We start from the raw sequence: 24,244 nt of genomic DNA, 5'->3' as shown, positions 1-24,244 counted from the left end.
GGCTCCAAGTCTGCCTAGCAGACCCTTGAGAAACGCAGGGCAAACTCCTAGTCATTTCCTTCCCCAATGACGGGGCAGAAGGGGCCTGAAGAGAGAGACTATGTCAGCACCAAAAGCATCTATTCTGAGCCGTTGCTAAGAAACTGCCTAATGTCACTTCCCTGTCTCTTCCCCACCCAGCACCCTTCTGCAGTGCTGATCCAAAAGAATCAGCGAGCGTTTTCTGCAGCAAACTGCTTCCCCAGGGATGGCTTTGCAAAAGGGATTATTGTGCAGGACTTTAAGGGAAAGGATTGTGCCCACCCAAAAGACTGGGGGGGGGGCAAAATCCAAATCCTGCAGTCCCAAATATATTGTACAGATTGCATGTTCCCATATTTGCTTATTCTGTTGTATAATTTCTGCTTGGCTGTGGGAAGGGACATGGGCTTATTGTATCTCGCATTGCATCTGTTTCAGCCCTGAACCTTTAAGGATCTGGAAGCCTTGCTCAAACTCTCTCTAGCTTCTGGCATTTTCACCAAGCACTGCCCAAGTTTTCAAATGACTGCGGGCTTAAGGACTAGAAGCTTTTAAAAAAAGCAGAGGAAAGAAAACGGAGATGCTCCAGGATATTCAGTTGTGCAGTCAGAGGAAATTATGTGCTTATTAGGCCATGCAGTCATTGATGTGTGGAATGCAATTGGCCCTGGCTTGGTGGACCGTATTCCAAATGTCTGGAGAGGTCTCTCCTCTCTCCTGCCCTTGTCTGATGCTCCCATCACCGCACACAGTGTGACAAATGTGAGACATAAAAATAAAACTTACCGTATTTTTCCGTGTATAAGACTAGGTTTTTTTTAAAAAAACCAAAAAATTAGGTTTAAAATTGGGGCTCGTCTTATACACGGGTAGTGCTGAGGGGTGTTTTCTTAATTTGGAGTTCCCAAAAATTGGGGGCGTCTTAGACATGGAAAAATACGGTAAGTAGAGTGAATCCTGGTTTCAGATAATTTGCAATTATAGGACCAGGGGCTAGAAGTGCTGTTGATATTGTTACAGATACTGAGTAAGGATCCTTCAAGAGTCCTCTCAACATTCCTACGCAATTTGCTTGTCTGTGTTAGAGGCCAGTTTGCAAATCAGGGAATGCAGGACCAAGATGCTGCACCGCTGCAGGCCAGCAATGCCTCTTACTTGGTCAGTGCAGGAGATTTCCAGGGCACCTTAGACGGGATCTCAGCTGTCTTCACTGCAGCCTCTTGTCTGCTTCTCTCAGGCTGCTCTTCGGTACTTGTTTGCTGCGAGTTTTGTGCAGTTCTAACGACACAGTTTATGCTGTCAGCTGCGCCCAAGTTAAAGCCACACTCCAGAAAATAAGACTCTTGACTGTGGCTTCTTTTAACCTTTTGATGAAGAAATGTGAAGTGGGTGGGTGGGAAGGTTTGTCTCATCTCTCTATGAATCTCAGGCTTAAGCAGGCAATTAAGAATCCATCTTTCCACAACAGTTTGCTGATTTCTGATTCCAACTTTCCGTATACTTTCATGTACGATTGTCGTTAACCTCTCTGATACTTATTTAAAATGAATAGTGGTTTATAAAACTTTGCGCATCACTTCTCCATTCCCTGAGGATGTGCTGTGGCAGAGCCTTGCCTGGGCTTCCTGTTCACCATGTCCCACTTGAGAGCACATGCTAAATTGCACCAGATCCTTCTGCCTCCTCCATTTGGGGCCCAGAGGTGGTGCTTCAGCTCAGTCCTGCTCAAGGCTCTCTTCCCTGCTGAGCTGCCAGAGCAGTCCTCCTTGCCTCCTGACCATGTAGGAAGAACCTTTTTTTCATGCATGTTGGAACACAGGGCACAGGAAGCTGCCTTGCGCTGAGTGAGACCATTGATCTCTCCAGATCTGTACTGCCTACACTGACTGGCAGGCTGCTCTCCTGAGGTTCAGGCAGGGGTCTCTCTCTGCCCTACCTGGAGATGCTGCTGTTAATCGAACCTGGGGCATTCTGCAGGTGAAGCCCCTGAGCTACTGCCCTTCCCATTCTCATTCTGCCACCCATGATCTCAGCTGTCTGTGAAACTTTTTGCCTTGCTTCACATCTCACCCTCATTTTCTTTCTCTCTTTACCAGGAGAGGTTTGTGGACCTCTATGGGAACGACGCCGCGGCCAAGAGCAGGAAAGGCCAGGAACGCTTCAACAAGTGGCTGTGGACGGGGGCCACCGTGGCCGGGGTCGTCCTCCTCGGCTCCCTCCTGAGCCGCAAATAGCCAGAGACAGACTCGCCGCCGCCGCCGCCCACCTCGGCCTGCGCTCCGTCACCAAGGGACACGCTGCGCCCTGTCCCTCAGCCTTGCGATCATTCCAGGGGGGGTGGAGACGGGTGGTGGGCCTCCGTGTAGCAAACCCCCCACTCTGACCCCAGGTGTCATCCTCTCCTTCCCCCCAACAACTCACAGACCTCTTTCTGGTGCCTCCTGCCCCACAGACACCTCTAACCCCAGGTTACTGTTCCAATGCGTAGGGACCAGGGTCCCTCCCCACCTCACCTTTGGGTGCTGTGCCTCCAATCCCCCACCCCTCCCCCAAGAGCAGGCTTCCCTTGCTCCTTTTAATCACTTTTACTCACATTCCCGGTATTTCGTTTGGTGGTTGATTTTATATTTATATATATATATATATAAAAGCCCCCCCCCAAGGCAGGCCTGGCTCTTGTTTGGTTTACTTCCAGGAAGAGTGTGTGTGTGTCTGCGCGCGCGCGCTGCCACGTGGGTCGTTTTGGGTTAGTGAGCTCTAAGTGCTGCAAATGCCTTCCGAGGTCAGGAAGTCCGATGGAGAGAGACTCCTTTTGTGCTGACCTGCGTGGGGACCTCCTGCATGTAGGAGTGAGTTGAGGGTTCCCCTCCCATGACCAAAGAGGGGGTCCTGCAGGGAGCATAGGAGAAGGGGTTGCCCCTTCTGAGGGACCCCTTTGTTCTGTGGGGCAGTGCTTGGCTGGGCAAGAGGAAGGATGAGGCCAGGTGCATGGGAGCCCTGGAATGGGAACCGTCAAAGACAGGATCCACTATATAAACCGCTTATTCCCCTTATTCCCAGTGGATGGTCAAGAGGGGTCTCAATGTTGCCGCGGGTCACATATCCATCCCTTTCAAGCTTATTTCTAAGGGAGTCTCCCCAGCCCTGTGCTAATCCTCAGCACCCCCAGGATGCAGGCCAGTGTTTGCACACCTGAAGGAAATGGAGGCCAGTGATGTGCGGGGGGCGGACAATCCTCTTTCTTTGGAAGGAGCTTTCGGCAGTGAGGGCTGCAGTCCAGAGCGCTCCCTTTAGACTCCCATGCCCTCAGCTCATGACCCCCATCCCTGTCGTCTTGCTTGACCTTCTGGGGTGCAAGGGGCGGCTGATAGTCCCCAATGTGGCTGGGTGTGTGTGGCGGCCCTGGCCTCTTGGGCATGGTCCTGGGCCACGTCTCCATTTCCCCGGCCCCCTCTCTCGAAAGAGACGCCTCCCCTCCCTTCCTCTGCAATGAGAAGAAGCCCGTCCTCTCTGCCGGTTACAAGGAAAGAGCAGGCGCAAGATGGCGGGGAGAGAGAGAGAGAGACTGGCTGCCAGGAGTCCGTTAGCTGGAGCAGCCTCTGGAAGGTGTTTATGATCAGCTGCTAATTGCTAGGCTGGCTCTCCGGGGACTCTCCCTGGCGGCAGCCCAGAGAACTTCCAGTAAAAGCAAAAATCAACAGCGTGTGCCGGACCAGGCTGTGCAGAGAATGTTTTTGATGGGGAGAGGTGGTTTGTGTCTGTCTGTGTGTGTTTGTGTTTGCCTGCCTGCCTGCCTGCCTGCCTGGGCGTGCGTCTGCTTTCCCAAGGCTCTGCAGAGAGCGGCAGAAATTGCTTCTCCCACCCACTGCCTGCCACCCCAGATTTAGCTGGTGTGTGCGCGCCCGCCAGCACTTTCTCTTCTCCCTCCTGCAAGTGGGAGAGTTGTATGGGTGGGGGGGCAGTGGCCGGTCTAGCACAGCGGGCTTTCTTAGAGGGGGGGGGGAGTGGATGTTCTAGATGCAGGGCAGTCCCAGGCACAAGGCTGGGCCTTGCCTGATGGCGCCACCTCAGTGCTTTACGTTCATCTCCCACCCCTCTCCTAGCCGCGGCCATAGGGCCTTGGTCCACAGGGTCGAAGGGGGCGGGCGGGGCACGGGGTGGGGCTTGGGTGTTCAAAGCCAGCCATGTTCAGGTGCTGCTCCTGCAGGCCACTCAGAAATGGCCACAGGGAGAGGAAAGAAAGTGATGTTTCCTTTGGGGGGGGGAGTCTGCATCTCTCTTGGTCTCTGCAGCAGCCAAGGGAATTGGGGAGGGGTGGGCTTGGTGGGGGGAAGCGCAATTGCGGAGGGCCAGGTTAGCCACCCCTTTCCATTGCCCTCCCAAAGCATCAGCAGCAGGATGGTAGGCCCACCCTTCCCATGCTCCCATTCCTGGTTCTGATGGGGGGGAGTGGGGTGGCAGCCCCTCGCAAAGTGCTCAGTCCCTCCCTCTGTGGGTTGCACCATTTTGAACCTCTCGGGTTGCTCTTAACGTCAAGTCCGCTTATGACATAACCTCACAATGCCCGCCTGTCCTATCCAAAATCCCTTGTGCGGCTTGCCTGCCCCCCTTCCCCGCCCCCCTGTACATGCTCGGCTGTATATATCGGAGAGTAGTTTTTATTCAGTTGTGAATACAATAATACTATTTTTGTTAACTGTATGTCTGTATTTATGTGTGTTGACTGTGCTCTTCCCCTCCTCCCAGTTAACCTCATTTTTCACAAACCGGCCAACGAGGACGGGACATGGCGGGGGCTGGGCAAGGGAGCACAGGGCCCCCCCCACGTGGCAACGGGAGCCTCCCCCCCACCTCGCCCTCTCTGGCCCCTTTGAATTAAAGCGTGAATGTTGAACCTGGAGCTTTCCCGCCCACCCCTCTTGTGTTCAGGCCCCACCTGCACCCCCTATTAGGAGAAAGAGTTTGATTTGAAGATGAAAGTTCAGTTCCACCAATAAAACTCTGGTGTTTGAATTACCTGTCTCGGTTTGCTTTTTGGGATTCTCCTGGTGCCTCTTATATCATCTTTCTCCTGGCTGGGGCTGATGGGAGCTGTGGTCCAAAATGGCTGGAGAGGGCCTCTCGGCTTAGGAAGGCTGCGCTAGGTCATAAAGTCCCATTCTGCTGCCTTTGATGGCTTCACATGTATTTGCAGGCAGATGAACTGCAAAAGCCAAGAACCTTAGGATATTCTCTATATCAATGCTTCCCAAACTGAGGTCTCCAGCTGTTTTCAGACTACAATTCACATCATCTGAGACCACTGGTCTTGCTAGCTGGGGATGATGGCAGTTGTAGTCCAAAAACAGCTGGAGACCCAAATTTGGGGGACACTTTTGTAGATGATGGTTGAAGGGGGGAGGGGAGGGAGAGGCTTTAGCAAAGAATTCAGTGAACACAAACGGCCACCTTTGCCAACCTACTGCCCTCTCCAGATATTTGGGACTACAACTCCCATCAGCTACAGCCAGCATGGCTGTGGGATGCTGGAATTGATGTCAGTGCAACCATTCTGGCTGGGGCCGGTGGGAGTTGTATTCTGAAACATGGCAGGCACAGGGTTGTCAAGGGCTGGCTTGCAGGAGAAGTGATTACTGCAGCCTCCATGCTTGGAGGACATTGGAGTATCAGGCTGAGCGGGAGGCAGATGTCTGCATCTCAGCCTGCTGGAGAAAGGTGGCTGGGATTTCCGGCTCGCCACTCTCGGGCCACCGGGCACTGCAGGGCAGGCCAGTAGTCGAAAAGCATTGTCCTCTCTATCTGTGTGCTCTTTAAGACGGAGCGTGAGCAAGCTGTGTGAACCTGGCACGACTGTCTTGCCTTTCATGGTCAGGAGTAACCTGGATCAGGAAATAGGCCCATCCTGACCAGCAGTAATGCACAATCGCATGCTTAGGACTGTGCAGACTTTGGAACACTCTCCCACAAGAGGCAGCCATGGCCACTGCCACCAACCAACATGGGTGGCTTTAAAAGAGGATTAGACAAGGAGGAGAGGCCTATTGAAGGCTACTGGCCATGGTGGTTATTCTCAGTTGGAGATAGCAGTGCTTCAGGATGCCAGTTGCTGGAAACCACAGGAAGGGAAGGTGTTCTTGTGCTCAAATCCTGCTTTTGGGTTCCCCACACACCTCTGGTAGGCTACTGTGAGACCCAGTATGCTGGACTAGATGGGCTATTGGCCTGATCCAGCAGACTGTTGATACGTGATCCCTGGTGCTCCCAGCGACTTGAGCTCCTAAAAGGAGCGGAGATTCTTTTTGGATCCAAAGGTGCTGTAAGGACCGAGTCGGGAGAAGGCAGCTTTGCATGCATTGACCGAAGGAGTCGCACGGTGACAGTCCTGCCAGAACCCCAAGGGTCCCCCCCTTCCTCTTCCCTACAGCTACCCAAGAGAGATGCAAACCGCAGCCTGATGTGCAACATAGTGTTTTATTGCATGGAGGGAAAGAACAAGACTGCTTAAGAGGAGCTGCTGGAAAGGCCACGCAAAGAGGCTTGGGTCCAATCCAGTCTCGGCTGACCTGGTGACCTCGGCTGCGCTGGCAAGGGCTGCCGGGGTCTGTAGTCCAGAACAGCCAGAGGGCACCAGGTTGGCAGGGGCTGGGCCAGTCTCTCTGCAGTGGAACGGAGATGCCTGGTGCACATGCTCGACCTCCTCCTGCAGCTCCAGGAAGGCAAAGGCACATTGGGTGGATTTGGGAAGGCTCGGGCCAAGGGGAGGTGATCCAAAGGGGACTGGTAGGGGCATGGGCAGTGTGGGAGGCGTCACACCAGCTGCCACCTTCGGGGCGGCCAATTCTGCCTTGAACGTGCAGGATCCACGGCTGCCTCTCCCCGACGTCCGCCTCCGCGCTCTACTTCTTCCACTCGTTCTTGTCGTAGTCCCACTTGGAGGAGAAGCCGTCCACAGGGTTGATGCGCATGTCCAGCATGCGCTTGATTTGCTTGGCCTTCCACTCATCGCTCAAGGTGTGCGGCTTCGGGGGGTACACTGTCAAGGCAACGGGGGAAGGCCGAGTGAGGAGGGCAACAGAAAGGTAATGAGCAGGTCACAGGGAAGGTTCTCCCGCGCTGGTTAGGAGCCCATAGATGGCTCCCAAACCCTGTTGTTCCAGGGTGATCAAGGGGTAGAAAGTAGTTTGTTTGCTTTGGGGGGGGGAGGGGTGTGGTGGTGACTGGAAGCTGTGGCCTTCTATATATGGCTGGACTCCAACTCCCATCAGACCCAGCCAGCATGGCCCACAGTGAGGGATGATGGGATGTGTAGTCCAGGAACATCTGGAGGGTCTAGGTTCCCACCCCTGGTGTATGGTTGTTACTCCATATGTAACACCAAAAAAGTGGACGGGGGCCCAAACACACACCCTGCCTTGGGAGCGCAGAATAGAGCACAGCAAAGTTCCTAGTTGGGCTACAACCTTGACCACATCCCTGCTCAGATGTCAGTCCCAGAGAGTTCAAGGGATAGGGATGTGTAGGATGGAAGATTTAATTGATAAGTATCCTGTAAGTACCTATCAAACCTGCAGCTCGTGGGTGCCATCTTAGCCTGTTTAAAGACAAATCCTCTTACGACCCAGCCACACCTTAATAAAAAGCAAAGCAATTTCATCTGAAGTTTTTGAACAAGAGGTTGGATGGCCATCTGTCAGGGATTTTTGCAGGGCTAGATGGCTTGTGGAGTCCCTTCCAACTCTAAGGTATGAGCTTTCGTGTGCATGCACGAAAGAAGTGTGGTATCTGAAGAAGTGTGCATGCACACGAAAGCTCATACCTATGACAAACTTAGTTGGTCTCTAAGGTGCCACTGGAAGGATTTTTTTTATTTAAAATAAAAAAATTCCTTCAGTAGCACCTTAAAGACCAACTAAGTTTTTATTTTGGTATGAGCTTTCGTGTGCATGCACACTTCTTCAGATACACTTGAAACAGAAGAGTCAGACCCTTATGTATCATCTAGTCTGACCCCCCTGCAATGCAGGAATATGCAGCTGTCACATACAGGGATTGAACCTGCGACCTTGGCGCTATCAGCTCCAGCATTCAGCTCTATGGAATGTCCCCAAGTTCTAGCGTTATGAAAGAGGGAGGGGGAAAGCTTTCTCTCTCCCATTTATCCACACCAGGCACACCCATGACCCCTTTCACTTGCCTTTTCTCTGAACGAAAAAGCACCAAATGCTGTAGCCTTTCCTTATGGGAATGCTTCTGAATGCCAGTTGCCACAGGAGGGGAGAGATGCTCTTGTGCCTACAAGAATCTGGTTGGCCGCTCTGAGAACAGGATACTGGACTAGGTGGGCCACTGGCCTGGTCCAGCAGGGTCCTCTTTATGTTCCTACAGGGGAACTGCTCCACTCCTTGCCCTTCTCCAGCTCTGCAACATCTTTTTTTTCCTTTTTCCTTTTTTGCCTGCCCTATGAGAATCCATGGCAAGTGACTGGGCCCACCCTTAGCTTTCTAGGTGCACTTGGAAAAAAAATGCAATTCTGCATCCAAGCAAACTGAACTGTGCCTGGGATGAAGTTTTCTTCTGCAATCTCCAGCACAGCATGCAGAGTGAGAAAGTGGGTGTGCTCATTTCTCTGTGCCCCTCTGTGCCCTTTGCCACTGGGCTGTGCGCACAAACTGGGCCCCGGCGGCCCTGTGGGTTTTCTACGCACCAGGCAAGCCCCGTGAAGGGGAACAGCCCAGAGCTGTTGTTGCTGCAAAGGCAGGCAACAGAACTGGCCTTTCTCCTCCTTTCCGAGCCCGCCACCCCCCCCCCCCGGCCATTCCACACCCCTCACTTGGCAGATGGGCTGTTATTGCAAATCCAGGAAAACAGCTCCATGGGCATCAGACCAGTGCGAGGAAAACAGCGGCCCCTTTGTTCCTCCCCACCCTGATTTCCAGGAGCGCAGGGCTGACATGGCTGGCTGTGGGTTGTTTACTCCCCAATGGTCCAGGAACATCAGCTGTGGGCAGAGAGGCCTGGCCTGGGGAATGGCTGGGGTGCGGAGCTACCGGTAGGAGAGGCGTAGGCTCCCTCTGCTGGAAAGCGTCTTCCAGCAGCAGGAATCATAGAATCCTAGAGTTGGAAGAGACCACAAGGGCCATCCAGTCCAACCCCCTGCCAAGCAGGAAACACCATCAAAGCATTCTTGACATATGGCTGTCAAGCCTCTGCTTAAAGACCTCCAAAGAAGGAGACTCCACCACACTCCGTGGCAGCAAGTTCCACTGCCGAACAGCTCTTACTGTCAGGAAGTTCTTCCTAATGTTTAGGTGGAATCTTCTTTCTTGTAGTTTGAATCCATTGCTCTGTGTCCGCTTCTCTGGAGCAGCAGAAAACAATCTTTCTCCCTCCTCCATATGACATCCTTTCATATATTTGAACATGGCTATCATATCACCCCTTAACCTTCTCTTCTCCAGGCTAAACATACCCAGCTCCCTAAGCCGTTACCCAGCTCCCTAAGCCGTTGGAACGCTGCAGAAACCTAAAAGTTAGGTAATTTCCCAGCTGTGGATGCAAGGCTTGAAGCAGGCACCTTCCAAGTTGTTTGATTTTATGCCTGACATGGGGGCAAAGCGATCTAAGTGCTCAGACCTGTCGGAGGCGGTAGTGAAGCTGAGCATTGGAAGAAGATTCAGGATAGGTAAAAGGATGTGCTGCTTAATGCAGCGCAGAGTTAATCTAGGGGACCCGCTCCCCCCAGGAGGCAGTGATGGCCGCCAACCTGGATGGCTTTAAAAGAGGCTGAGACAAGTTCATGGAGGAGAGTGCTATTGATGGCTACTAGCCAGGATGGCTGCTCTGCCTCTACAGCTGGAGGCAGCAATGCTTCTGATTACCAGTTGCTGGAAAACGCAGGAGGGGAGAGTCGTTCCTGTGCTTGGATCCTGCTTGCAGGTTTTCCGCAGTCGTCTGGTGGGCCACTGTGAGAAGAGGATGCTGGACTCGATGGGCCAATCGGCCTGATCCAGCAGACCCTCTTCTTACGTTCTTAAGAGATCACAACTCCCCACATCCTGGCTACATTTATGGTACATTCGCTTCTAGAAACCCCAGGAGAGCTCTGGTTGTCCCGTCTCGTAAAGGATTGTGCAGAGCTGGGAATGGTTCAGAAGAGGGCAGCCTGGATTATCCGTAGAAAGGAAGGCTTGAGGCTTTTTAATTCACGCATCCACCCACACTTTGACACACATATATTTAAGGCGGTGGAGGCTGAATGTTCAGTAGAGCAGAATGTAGCCGTGGAGTCTTGCCTTGGCCAGATGCACTGCTCCACTTCAAGCTGCAGAGGTTGGAACCCTGTTTTTGAACGCTCTTGTTATCAATGTAAAATAATAGTAATCTGCCTGCACTTGGAAATCCAGCACATCAAGACATGTTCCTCTGATCCGCTGGTTTTCTACTGGTTTTCTTTCCCTGGTGTGCTACATTTCTGCTTGGTTCAACACCCATGAGTATTCAGATGTATTATCCGCTCTGAAGCAGCCCAGTCTAATTGACCCACCTAATTCTGACCTCATTCTGCTTCATGTATAGATTTGGCCTAAGTGGGGAAATGGCATTTACCGAATCACGAGCAGCGAGAACCAGGAGCGAAGGTTGCTTGCCTCAAGACCTCTTTTCCCAAGCTATTATGTCTTAGCACTGAGGCAGCCTGGAGAAATCATCCATCAAGAATGGTAAAAAGAAGAAAGGGAGGGAAGGAAGGAAGGAAGGATTCAAGCAGCCAAATTGGCTGGATTTCCACCGATGTCTCACCTACCGAGACAGATAAATCCAGCCTGGTTCAGACACAAAGGAAGAAAGAGGTCCTGTACAAGGAATCTTTGCCTGGGAGGGGAATCTGGGTAGGTGCTGCTCCGAGTGAGATGTCTACCTTGGGCATCAATTTGGGGAGGGGCCGCGTAGCTCAGCGGTAAAGATGATGCATCGCATGCCAAAGGTCCCTGGTTCAATCCCTAGCACATAGCTGCCAAGTTATCCCTTTTTTAAAGGGATTTTCCCTTATGCTGAATAGGCTTCCTCGCGAGAAAAGGGAAAACTTGGCAGCTATGCCCTAGCATCTCCCATGGGGAAAGCCCTCTGGGGTGGAGAATTGCTGCCAGGCAGAGTAGAATCACAGAATCAAAGATGGTGGAGTTGGAAGGGACCCCCAAGTGTCATCTAGTCCAACCCCCTGCAATGCTGGAATCGCAGCTAAAGAATTATTGGCAGGCACCCATCCAAACTCTTATTTAGAGTCCAGCACCTTCCGAGTTAGGCTATTTTTACACAGGAACACAGCCAGCTAGCTTATACAGAGTCCGCCATTGTTCCACCTAGCTCAGTGCTGACAACACTGGCTGGCAGCAGCTCTGCAGCATTTCAGACAGGGGCGTTCCCAGCCCTACCCAGAGATGTTGGGGATTGAACCGGGGACCTTTGTCATGCAAGGCAGATGCTCAAACTATGGCCCTTCCCTGTGAGAGAGGCTTCCAGCCCTCTTGGGTAGATGAGCCCATGATTTGGCTCAGCATATGGTGGCTTTGGAAACAAAACCACCCCTGAATTCAAAGTACTTTCCCCAGCACAGGTGAGGCTCTGTGCTTTCAGCAGGAGCAAAATTCCACAGGTGAAGCCACCATCTGGCCCAGCAATGCGGCTGTTGGAGGAGGCAGCACCGGTTGTATTTCTGCCCGCCTTGGAAGACTCACAGATGCCCAGGAGAGGGTGGGAGCTCTATAAACACCACTGGGGTTCTCAGACGCCGCCCCCCCTCCCACTTCCGTACCATGGACTCGTTGCCACCAGACAATCAATCCCGTGAAGCCGATGAAAAAGAAAATTCCTCCAAGGATTGTCTTCCACTCCTTAGAGGGCCTGGTCATCTCTGCATAGCTCTGGTGAAACTTGAGCCGGTACACTGCAAGGCAAGCGCAGCAGGGTCAGGATCCACGGCACCCACCTCCCCTGCTCAGGCTCTCTGTGCCTTCACTTGCCTGCCCCTCCAAATGATTGGCAGGGGGTGCCCTGGCTGTTGTCTGTCTCCCATGCAGGTGTGCTGGGCAGCCAAAGAAGGCAGCTCCAGGCAAGAGCGGAGCAGAAAATTCAGAAGTGCAAGGTCCCCTTTGTGAACACCACAGCCATGCCCCCTACTAAGATTATCCAACCATCCTATCATTATACAATAATAAGAATTAAGAGATGCATGGCAACAATCAAATCAGATCTCTAAGTGATGCCTTCCAGCTAGATCCGCTGTTTTCTGCAAATGATTTGGAGTGCTCTGATATTTTATTTTGGAGCACCTTAAGGTGTGTTTTCCCTGACGTTACATTTATACATAGCGGAACTTGCCCTCCATTCTCTTGAAAACGAAGTGCTTTGTCTTTTCATTGTTCCTAAATGCTTAGCTTTGGAGCAGAGAGAAGAACAGCTCTCTGTCCTTCCTGCAAACCTTCTCCAGAGTGACCCCAGGAGCCCATCCTCAGACTCACCTCCTTTCCCTCTGATTGGCTCTGAGGGTGAGAAAGCCTATTCTCACTGGCTTAAAAGCTCTCCTTCCATACTGATGAAAATTCTTCAGCACTTTGGAGCACATGCTCTCCAAATTTTTGTTTGCAATCTTTGCTCGCTCGCACATTTTTGTGAGCAATTGCTCCAGATATGATGCATTTTGTATGTTAACTTTCATTTATACGCTCACTTTCCCCCTAATGGATGCATTTTTATACACGTGGCATAGCTGAAGAACTATAGTGGGCACCCATCTGTCTTGAGAGACAATGGAGTGTGCCTCCGAGGGTGAAGTCGAACCGCTGCATAAGCAGCACTGAAGTAACCTCCCTGGGGTCTGGAGGTCCTGGGCTGCCCAGACTACAAGACCACCCCCTCTTGGCCTTGCTGAGGTGGTCCAAAGGAAAGCAGAGCAATACCTTTGGAGAATTGCATTGCAAAATTCAGCTAAGTGTGAATTTCTGAGGGTGGCCATATCTCCCTTTATTGCAGAAACTGTGATTCAGCTTTAAACGTGAACTGAGTTAAATTTCTCCCACATCCCAAAAGGCTGGCCACTTAGGGTGCAGCCTCTATCTTGTCGGTCTAGTGTGGCTTGACCCTACAGAGGCTGCCCACAAAACATCGCCCACCCACCCACCCTCCTGGATGGGCCCGTCTGTTGCTACGTACGAGCCACTTTCTCCTCGTTGCTCAGCTGCTTCCAGGATCCTTTCTCTTTCTCCTTGAGAGCATTCTGCGAAGTGTCCAGCTCCTTGCAGAAGGGGATGTCGGGAAGCGGGAAACTGCGCTTGTCATAATACATAGGCACCGAGAGATCTTCTTGGGCTGCGACTAGGGAGAAAGAGGAACAGCAGAGAGGAGCCTCAGCATGGCTTGGACACATCCCCACACCAGCCATGAGGGTGGCCACTTATGCATTCCCCCCTCCAAGCTAAAAAGTTGTAATTTTTGCATTAAAATGGCATACAACCGCTTGCACGAGCAGCATCCTGTACGTGCATGTGCGGCATCCCATATGGACTGCACATGTGCGGCATCCTGTACGGAGTGCGCATGCGCGGCAGCCCATATGATCGCTGTGTGAGAGGCAGTCTGTATGAATGGCGCGAGAGAGCGGCAAAGGAGCCCATACGGACTGCGTGCGCCCTCGGCCGCTCTACAGCTGGGGGGAGGCAGGGGCCATCTTGTCACCCCCCCAGAGTGGCACCTGGGGCGGACCGCCCCCTCCGCCCCCCACTTTGTATGCCCCTGCTCTTGACACCCCTTCAAATTAGAGGCTTGTAAAACAGGCTACATGGTCTAGCTAGGGTTTTATACAACTTTGAGCCATGTGTGTGTGTGTGTGGAGAGAGAGAGAGAGAGAGAGAGAGATGTGTTTTGCCCTTTTCCCTTGTGCCAAAGCATCCCTCCAGATGTTTTGCACCATCATCTCCAAGGAGCACATCCGATGGACAAGGTAACCATTTTCTCTGATAAAATGAAACACAGGGAGGCTTGTATAAACCCAAGCAAGCCGAATATTACTGTGGAAATAAACGGCAGTAAAAACAGCATCATAGACGTCATCAAAACACAATCCTTCTGGCGACAGCGGGCTCAAAACAGGATTGCTTTTTAAGTCTTGCATTCTTTTGAGCCTGGAGTTAAACTGCTCAGAGAGGATTCTGCATTCCCTATAGGAGAATTCTGCCCATATCACAGGCCATCTGATGGGGAAGCTTAGCCTGTTTGTGGTGGAGATCAATCTATAGGGGAATAGCTCTGTGCTCAACTGCTCCTCATAAGGCTTGGTTGCCAAAACCTTTATCCTCTTAGTCGTCCTCCTCTGCCCACCTTCCAGTTTGTCAACCTCCTCCTTAGATTGTGATGCCCAGAATTGGACACAGTATTCCAAGTGTGGTCTGACCAAGGCAGAATAGAGTAGGCCTATGACTTCCCTTGATCTGGACACTAGACTTCTGTAGATGCAGCCTAGAATATCGTTCATTTTATTTGCTGTTGCATCACGCTGTAGACTCATGTTAAGCTTTTGGTCTACTAAGATCTCTAGATCCTTTTCACCTGTCCCGCTAAACCAGACGTCCCCCAGCCTATATTTGTGCATCTGATTATTCCTGCAGAACCTTGCAATTCAAACTGCTGATAAGTCATTGTCGGGTGACTAGTATTCTAGTGTATTTTTAACTCAACAAACATACCACCTCGGCTTTGAAATCAGCATTTAAATCAGCTGAGTAAATAAATATAACGAGAACCAGAAGCTACATGTTCAGCCTTCCGCAATATGTAATGATTGGGGATGGGGCTCAGCAGAGATCCTTTTTATGGAAACCGGGGTGTCAAAAGCAGGTCCCTAATTTTGTTTGCAAAATGCTGGTGAGTTATATGGGGGGGGGGGGGGTTCGCTGCTGCTGCATTTTCAGTGTTTTATCTGTTGTCTTTGCAATTCTTCCAAATATATTATTACTAGTGTAGTTTGCTTCCTTAATTATACTGTGTCAATGCAATGTTACTGTTTTCGCCATTACGGCGATTAGCTCTCAAGTGCAAGTTGTAAGGAGGGAAGATCTCTTGTGGCTGGCTCCCTCTTTTCCGCCTCCTTTTTGGGTTCAACAAGCTGCAAAGGTTTTGTAACTGGGTCACATTGGACTGCTTAATGCAGTCTTCATAGAATTGTAGAGTTGGAAGAGACCCCCAAGGATCATCTAGTCCAACCCCATGCAGGAATCTCAGCTGAAGCATCAATGGAAGACGATCATCCAATTTCTGCTTAGAAGCCTCCAACGAAAAGGCCCATTCTCATGTTGCCACCCTCTGGACCTCTCATGGAGGAGGCACACGAAGAAGGGCCTCAGGTGATGATCTCCGGGTCTGGGTAGGTTCAAAACTTAGAAGAATAGAATCGTAATAATAATAATAATAATAATAATAATAATAATAATAATAATTTATTATTTATACCCCGCCCATCTGGCCGGGTTCCCCCAGCCACTCTGGGCGGCTTCCAAAAAAACAGAAATTCTAAAATACAGAAATCCATCAAACATTAAAAGCTTCCCTAAACAGGGCTGCCTTGAGATGCCTTCTAAAGGTCTGGTAATTGTTCTCTTTGACCTCTAGTGGGAGGGCATTCCACAGGGTGGGTGCCACTACCGAGAAGGCCCTCTGCCTGGTTCCCTGTAACTTGGCTTCTCGTAATGAGGGAACCGCCAGAAGGCCCTCGGAGCTGGACCTCAGTGTCCGGGAAGAACGATGGGGGTGGAGACGCTCCTTCAGTTATACTGGACCGAGGCCGTTTAGGGCTTTAAAGGTCAACACCAACACTTTGAATTGTGCTCGGAAACGTAAGATTTGGACAGGTCCCTGCGGATCCAGCCCCCTCATCCAGCCCCCTGCAATGCAGGAATATGCAGCTGTCTCCTTTGGGGATCGAAAGGGACGTCGTTTTGTGGTTTGGCTCAGGTGCCAAAATGTCCCAGGTCGGCCCTGGGTAGGATCTGCATTCTATACAGCAGGCACGTCCAACAGGTAGATTGTGATCTACCAGTAGATCACGGGATGTCTGTGGTAGATCACTGCTAGATCACTGGCACCCCTAAAAAAAGCTCACCCAAAATTTTCCTCCTCCCTAAAAAAAGCTGAACTATGACCTGAAGCCCTAAACAAAAATGGGCCTCCCTCCTAAAAGAAGCTCAACAAGTTTGACCTAAACCCCCCAAAACAGGGCTTCCCTTCCTTAAAAAAAACTCAACAGCTTTGACCTGAACCCCCCAAAAGGGGGTAGATCACTCCCAGTTTTTAACTCTGTGAGTAGATCAGAGTCTCTTGGGAGTTGGCCACCCCTGCTATACAGGCTTGGAAAGGTAAAGGAAAAGGTAAAGGACCCCTGTCTACTTGCACTGGCATGCTTTAAAACTGCTTGTGGTTGGCAGAAGGTGGGACAGAGTGACGGGCGCTCACTCCATCGCAGGGATTCAAACCACCAACCTTCTGATTGGCAAGCCCAAGAGGCTCAGTGGTTTAGACCACAGCGCCACCCAAGTCCCTACTAACACCCAGGGCTGGGCAACACACTTCCCTGCATCTGAAAAAAAGGTAAAAGGTAAAGGACCCCTGGACGGTTAGACACATCTTCCCCATACATCTATAGCAACACGACACCACTTTCAACAGTCCTGGCTTCCCCCAGGGAATCGTGGGAACTGAAGTTTGTTCTGGGAGCTGAGAGCCGTTAGGATGCCCCTATTGCTCTAAGACGGGTCAGCAACCTTTTCCAGCCGTGGGCCAGTCCACCGTCTCTCAGACCATGTGGTGGGCCGGACTATATTTTTTTGTGGGGGGGAAATGAACGAATTCCTATGCCCCACAAATAACCCAGAGATGCATTTTAAATAAAAGGACACATTCTACTCATGTAAAAACACGCTGATTCCTGAATTGTCCGCAGGCCGGATTGAGAAGGTGATTGGGCCGCATCCGGCCCACGGGCCTTAGGTTGCCTACCCCTGCTCTAGCCATGCTACACCCTCCCCCTCCGGTTAGAAGGGGACCACTTGCCTCGAAGGACAACAGGAGCAAGAGATGCCGGCAGGAGCTTCACTTACCATGCCCACCGTGCCCATGGGCTGCTCGGACACCAGCAGCAGCCAGGACCCTTCTTCCGGTCAGGATGCCCACCCGCAAGGACGGCAGCGACAGCATCTGCAGGGCCAAGGGATTTGTTACAGTAAAAAACAGTGCAAGTGTAAGAAACCGAAGAAAGGGGGGAGGGGAGTTGAAATATGATGTGGAAGGATTCAAATTTATGTTGCAATATGAAAAGTATAAATAGAATCATAGAAGCATAGACTCATAGAATCATAGAGTTGGAAGAGACCACAAGGGCCATCCAGTCCAACCCCCTGCCAAGCAGGAAACACCATCAAAGCATTCTTGACATATGCCTGTCAAGCCTCTGCTTAAAGACCTCCAAAGAAGGAGACTCCACCACACTCCTTGGTAGCAAATTCCACTGCCGAACAGCTCTTACTGTCAGGAAGTTCTTCCTAATGTTTAGGTGGAATCTTCTTTCTTGAAGTTTGAATCCATTGCTCCGTGTCCACTTCTCTGGAGCAGCAGAAAACAACCTTTCTCCCTCCTCTATATGACATCCTTTTATATATTTGAACATGGCTATCATATCACCCCCTTTTTTTAAAAAAAGGGAATTTATTACTTATTGATTTATCATATTTTTATCCCACCCTTTTCTTGCTCAAGGTGGTGTACATAAGTCAGTGACCAGAGCAATAATCATAGAATCAAACGATTTTAGGTTTGGAAGGGAACACCAAGGATCATCTAGTCCAACCCCCAGCAATGCATCCAGCTGAGATTCCTAGATGGACTAGGTGACCCTTGAGTTCCTTCCAACTCTATGATTCTATAATTCTATGATTTTTTTTACATTCTTATCCCACCTTTTCCTCCAAGGAGCTGAAGATGGTGCATGTGCTGCTCCCTTTCCCATTTTATCCTCACGACAACCCTGTGAGGTAGTTTAAACTGAGAGAGAGAGAGAGACACACACACACACACGGCCATGCACATTAAATCTATGTTCAGAAGAAATATCTGGAAAGGACTGGTAACCATGTCGTCTGGATATGGTTCACAATCTAAAACTGTTCAAAGCAAGGACATGAGAGCAAAGCTGAACCTCCATGTTCAGGGGTTCTCTACCGCTGGTGACCAGATGCTGGGAATAAATAGCAAGAGAGAAGAAGCCTTTTGCTCCGCTTGTGAGCTTTCTGGCCGCGGCTGGGCTCGGAATGCGGGGCAAGGTGGACTTTCCGGGAATTGCACTTTTTACGCTCCAAAGTCCAGCTCTTTGTGACACAGGACCCGGGGGCCCAGGGACGTGTGTGGGAAATCCGCCAAGCGGAGCACTCGTGTGGGGTGCGCATCGTGCCCTGGACAGAGGGACACCCTTCCGACACTCTCCAAGATCTGCCACGTGGCAGAAGAAGCTGCTTTCTTAGTGGCCGAGTAGAAAGAGGGTTGTTGTGAACATAAGAAAGGACCTAAGAAAGAGGGTTTGCTGGGTTAGCCCAATAGCCCATCTTGGCTAGCATCTTGTTCTCACAGGGGCTAGCCAAGTGCCTGTTATGGGAAGCCTGCAAGCAAGACCCAAGCACAAGAGCATTTCTCCCCTGTTGCCGTTTCTTTTTTCTTTTTGTATATATTTCATTTATTAAATTTCCTGTTTCACAATTTAAAGTACTCATTTTTACATCCTTAATATATCAATGACTTCCCTTCCTCTCTTTCCACGGTTCATTTTACATATCATAAGTCCCTGCATATTTTACAGAAACTATACCATTCAGTATTCCATTATTACCGGTACATCCATCAAAACTGATTTATACTGTTGAATTTATCTTAATGCTGTCAGCATTTTCAGCTATACACAGTTAAAGGTAAAGGTAAAGGGGCCCCTGACCATCAGGTCCAGTCCTGTCCGACTCTGGGGTTGCGGCACGCATCTCGCTCTATAAGCCGAGGGAACCGGCGTTTGTCTGCAGACAGCTTCCAGGTCATGTGGCCAGCATGACAAAGCTGCTTCTGGCAAAACAGAGCAGCGCACGGAAACGCCGTTTACCTTCCCGCCAGAGCGGTACCTATTCATCTACCATGTTTCTCATATTATAAGACACGTCTTATATTTATGTTTTCCTCAAAAAAAAACCACTATGGCTTATTTTCAAGGAATGTCTTATTTTTTTCCTCCTCCTGCTGCTGCGGCCGGCATTGCTGCTGCGCCTATCACTATGTCTTATTTTCGGGGTATGGCTTATATTCCTTGAATGCTTAAAAATCCTGCTATGGCTTATTTCATGGGTATGTCTTAAAATATGAGAAACTGGGTACTTGCACTTTGATGTGCTTTCGAACTGCTAGGTGGGCAGGAGCTGGGACCGAGCAATGGGAGCTCACCCCGTCACAGGGATTCGAACCGCCGACCTTCTGATCAGCAAGCCCTAGACTATGTGGTTTAACCCACAGCGCCAACTGGTTACACAGTTATTTCCCATCTATTCAATAAATGTTTTCAAACCTTCTCTAAACGTATGTTCTTCTCGTTCTCTTATTCTATATGTTAAATCTGCAAGCTGCGCATATTCTGTCAGTTGCCATTTTTCTTCACTTGGGACCTCACTCGTTTTCCACTTTGGGGCTAACAAACCATGGGCTGCAGTAGTAGTGATGCTGCTGCTGCTAATATTTGTAATAATATTTATAATTTATTATTTATACCCCACCCATATGAGTGGCATACATAAATAACCTTTTTTGACGCCTGGGAATTTCTGTCTGAATTATCCCCAACAGAAAGGACTCTAGGTGTTGTTGTTGTTTTTGGAAAATACTTTTAAACTTCTTTTCCAATTCATTATGGATCATTTCCCAATACTCTCTTACCCTTTTACAAGTCCACCCCATATGAAAGAGCATTCCCTCAACCTCTTTGCATCTCCAGCACTTATATGCATGTTTCCAGCAACTGGTATTCATAAGTATTGCTTCCTCCAACTGTGGAACAGAGCTGGTAGCTGGTAGCCTGGTTATGGCTGGTACCCTTCGATAGCCCTCTCCTCCTCCATGACGGGCCTCATTCGATCAGGGGAGCTTAACCTATCCAGGGCTATGTGCACACCAAGCCTTCAAATCACATTTAAAGCACATTGCCACTCCATCATCACAATAAATTGTTATCAATATTTATTACATTTCTTCATCGCTTTTTTTGCCACGGCAGCTCCAAGCAACTTACAATTTTTCATGCGTACATTAAAACCAGCCTTAAAAAAATCTAAAAGGCAAAATCTTTTTTTGTTTTTATGAACAACATTCAGGGCCGTCTTTAGCACATGTGCCGCCAGGGTGCAAAGATCCACCCAGCGCCCCCAAATTTAGTTATTTCCACGTGCATGGCACCGTTGAGAATGACAAGCGCCGCCGTTGTGAATGACAAGCACCGGCGCGGCGCATATTTGGTAAATGAGCGCACAAAGTTGAAAGTCCTTTAGTGAAACAGTAGGTATACATTTCAGTAATACCTAGGTATATACCGTGTTTCCCCCAAAATAAGACACTGTCTTATATTTACCGGTATTTTCCTCAAGAAGACACACTATGGCTTATGTTCAGGGGGTGTCTTATTCCAGTGGGAAGGGCTCCGGGCGCAGCACAGCATGGCTGAGGGCAGCAAGCTTTTGCCGGGAGGCACTGCATGCATGTCTTGTTTTCGGGGAAACACGGTATGTATTTTGTTTTTCTAGCTTGATCAAAATTATTTATTATTTCATAACAGGTAGATAGTTAAGAGCTTAGGCGGCTTCAGTGGTGGGAGCCTGCCCCCAGAATTCAGCGCCCAGGTGCCCTGCACCCCGGGTGTAGACGGCCCTGACAACATTAAAACATCCCAAGCCAATGCAAAGACAAAAAAGGGTTCCTTTTGCCTGGTGCCTAAAGATATGTAATGACAGTGGCAGGTGAGCCTTTCTGGAGAGAACTTTACACAAGCGGGGAGCCACCACTGAAAAGGCTCCGTTCTCGTGTCACCCAACTTGTGGACCTCCTAAGAATCCTTGGAACTATAGTTCACCCCTTACAGAGCTCCAGTTCCCAGCCTCTTTAACAAACTACAGTTCCCAGGATCCTTGGGGGGAAGTCACATGCTTTAAATGCATGGTGTGTGTGCAGCCCTGGATAGGTCAAGCATCCCTAATCCTGCAAGTCACACCACAGCCCTCTTTCCACCCAGCTTCTGTTGACGCCTGGAGGGTGTCAGATGCCTGAGATACAAGCCCTGCCCTGGGTGGGTGGAAGGGAGAGAAGGTGGCAGAATAAATGGTCCACCCGATGGCAGCTTCCTCGGTGCCAGAGGCCTAGAGATCTGGCTACCCTAAACACCTGAAACCGCCTTTCTTCAGCCAAACCTGCTGTACCTCGGCCAGCAGGAGTGAAAGTGGCCTGCCCCCCCCCTCCAGCGTCCCAGCAGCCCCTGGACCTGGCCGGCAGCCACCAGAGAAGGTGGCCGCTGTCGAGGACCTGTCCTGTCTGACCTCTAGGCGCGGAGAAAGGCACCCGAGGCAGAGAGAGGGTTCAGGGTGGCCCTGGACCTGGGGAACAGATACCCCCAAATCTCTTGCTGGGCACTGTGGAGGAGGCTTTCCTCTGCCCTGGAGGATTCCAGACAGTTTTTAAAGCAGAGATAGGATCCATCTGTTTGACATTTTGGGGATCCAAGCGGAAGCTTGTGGGGGGCACAGGAAGGGGAGTTGCCCTGGCATTGCCGGGGGAGGAGAATGGAAGCCAAGCTTTGGCTTATGATGCCAAACTCTTACAAAGTTACTTTGTTCCCGAAGAAATTCTGGACTCCTCCATTCAAGGCCTGGAGGAGAGCAAAGAAAGTTTCCAAGGCGAAAGGAAACAAGAGACACAGCAGGAAAAAAATGCGTCATGGGAGCGCAGTGCCCAAACCTGGGTCCACTGGGCAGAAATTTGGGGCAGAGGAGGCATCAAGGGGGCAAATCTGCCTCCCCAGAGCCAGGTGGCAACCGGACTTTCCCGTTATGTGCCGGGGCCCTGAGCCCGAGCAGGAGGGCAGTTCTCCCTGCCTGGCGGTTCAGAGATGCCAGCACCTACCTAGCCAGGCCGTTGTGCCCCTGGCAGAGCTTGGAGGAGGGTGAGAGGGAGGGTACTCACCGTGGGACAAGCAAGGAGCTGGAGCGGACGACGTGGGAAATGGAGGCAACAGGCTTTCTCCGAGTGCAACTGCCGGGAGGCTGGCAAGCAGCCAAGGCACAAAACAGCTGCCAAAGACTCTTATTATAGAACAGACCCCGGCGCAGGCAGGCAGATGGAGGGATGTACCAGGCCACTGCCTGGCTGGCTGGCTGGCTGGCCCCTTCCCTTCTGCAGCCCCCTGGCTCCAGGAGAGGAGGAGGACAACGGGGGGGGGGTTCCTTCATCTGCAGACACCCCCCCTCCCTGCCCCCAGTATAGAGCATTTGCAAGGGCGGCCGGTTAGGAGGAGCAAGGAGAGCAGAAAGCAGGACTTGGACAGAGGCCAGAGGCCAGCCAGACACCCCCACCCCTTCCTGTACACAAACACTGCTACACACTCCAAGCTAAAAGTCCTTGCAGCATTTGGAGAAGGGGGGGGGGGAGAGCTGGAGAGAGGTGGGTTTTTTTTTTTTTGCAGGCTCTATTTCCAAGAGCTGCACTCCCCCTGCTGCTGCCTTGGGACGAGGCTTCATCACCGTGTGTGTTTTTAACTGCATCAAATCAATAATTGTTTCAAGGGCTTTATTTGTTTGAGACTATCAGACGAGGCAGGCTGCTGGATCATGCCTGCTTTCATTTGGCATGATGCTTTGTGTTTTCGTGTCGTAAGCCGCCCTGGGATCCTCGGGTGAAGGGCAGTATAAAAATTCAATGAAATAAATAGATAAACGAACAATTCATTGGGTGACCCCGCTGAGTTCTTAGTATTGTAGGAGAGGGAGTATCAACAAGAACAACAACCCAGCAGTGAAGTGATGGAGCCAGATGAGGAAATCCCAAAGGTGTGGGGGGCCACCACCAATAAAACCTTGTTCCCAGTACCTGGTAGGTTCAATTCTGGGCAAGTCCAGGTAGGGCTGGAAAAGAAGAACTCTTTTCATCAGGCTAGTCAGCTTTTCTCAACCTTGCGTCCCCAGACATTGTTGGACTACAAATCCCATTATCCCTGACTACTGGTCCTGCTAGCTAGGGGTGATGGGAGTTGGTAGTCTAACAGCATCTGGTGACCAAAGATTGAAAACGGCTGGACTGGAAGGTAAACAAAAAAAAGGGGGGGATTCAGGAAATGGGAAGGGGGAAATGGCAAGTGTTCAAGTCATGCATTTAGCCCATTGGGACTGGTAGGATGGAAACCAAGGAGGTCAACAGCAGGTGGCGCCAGAGGCAATGACAGGCAGGTCCACCTAATTCTGGTCCTTCTCCCTGCTGAGTCTTACAAGGGCAACACGGAGGCTGGTGGTTGCAAGTGAGAAGGCAGGCTGGCGATGGCTGGGAAAGGACAGATTTGAGCCTGGTGAGTCACTGCCCCATTTGCCAAAAAAGAGAGTAGTTTACCCCTCACAATTCCTAGCAGCCCTTAACAAACTTCAGTGCCCATAATTCTTTGAATTCTGCAGCCTATGTGCTTTAAAGGAACTTCCAGACGGGTTGTTTATTGAGCAATCATCTGGATTTGTTTTTCAAGGGGATTACACAGGATTGGCGATTTAATATGCCTCCGCTTGGATTTTTCTTCAGGGAGATGACGTAGCGGTGGTCTAATGACCAGCCGCTTGGATTTGTTTGTGGGGAGGCTAGACAAAACCAGCGTTATCGCACATTTTCCAGTTAATTTCCCTGTCACCTGTTGCAAAAACGATCCTGACCTGTTCTGCTCACCCCAAGAGAAGAAAGTTAAGAACATAAGGAGAACCTGCTGGAAAAATTTAGTCCAGAATCCTATTTTCACAGTGGCCAACCAGATGCCTATTATGGGAAACCCACAATCAGGATTTGAACACAAGAGCCCTCTCCCCTCCTGCAATTTCCAGTAACTGGGATTAGATAGATAGATAATCTTTATTGTCATTGC

General features: G+C 50.5%; 2 protein-coding genes across 6 annotated transcripts in view; one reads left to right on the top strand and one right to left on the bottom strand.

Annotated features, from left to right (window-relative positions):
- Positions 1–5,034, top strand: part of BCL2L1 (BCL2 like 1) — a 55,513-nt gene extending 50,479 nt beyond the window's left edge. For all 5 annotated transcript variants that reach the window (XM_035121350.3, XM_035121346.3, XM_035121351.3 and 2 more), the window contains one exon: positions 2,118–5,034. In XM_035121350.3, the coding sequence (XP_034977241.1) occupies positions 2,118–2,255 (138 nt within the window). In that variant the 3' untranslated portion in view covers positions 2,256–5,034. The remainder of the gene's footprint in view (positions 1–2,117) is intronic.
- A 1,439-nt stretch (positions 5,035–6,473) lies between these two features.
- COX4I2 (cytochrome c oxidase subunit 4I2) lies at positions 6,474–22,369 on the bottom strand. The gene is made up of 5 exons (XM_035121353.3): positions 22,312–22,369; positions 17,163–17,259; positions 13,228–13,389; positions 11,831–11,962; positions 6,474–7,054 (listed from the first exon to the last, which is right to left on the bottom strand). The coding sequence occupies exons 2-5, from the start codon at positions 17,257–17,259 to the stop codon at positions 6,918–6,920; spliced, it is 528 nt and encodes a 175-aa protein (XP_034977244.1). The 5' UTR covers positions 22,312–22,369; the 3' UTR covers positions 6,474–6,917.
- Positions 22,370–24,244: the final 1,875 nt, after the last annotated feature.

The sequence above is a fragment of the Zootoca vivipara genome, chromosome 7 (genome assembly GCF_965207765.1).
Source record: "Zootoca vivipara chromosome 7, rZooViv2.hap1.1, whole genome shotgun sequence".
NCBI lineage: Eukaryota > Metazoa > Chordata > Lepidosauria > Squamata > Lacertidae > Zootoca > Zootoca vivipara.
Note: the sequence above shows the minus strand (reverse complement) of the source record. Positions and strands in the feature narration are given on the sequence as shown.

Excerpts from the sequence above, each read along its gene's own strand:
- COX4I2 (XM_035121353.3), bottom strand. The coding sequence starts at position 17,259 with ATGCTGTCGCTGCCGTCCTTGCGGGTGGGCATCCTGACCGGAAGAAGG. Across the intron at positions 13,390-17,162 it reads CCATGGGCACGGTGGGCATG|TCGCAGCCCAAGAAGATCTC; the intron begins GTAAGTGAAGCT and ends CTTTCTCCCTAG. Across the intron at positions 7,055-11,830 it reads CTGGTGGCAACGAGTCCATG|TGTACCCCCCGAAGCCGCAC; the intron begins GTACGGAAGTGG and ends TTGCCTTGACAG.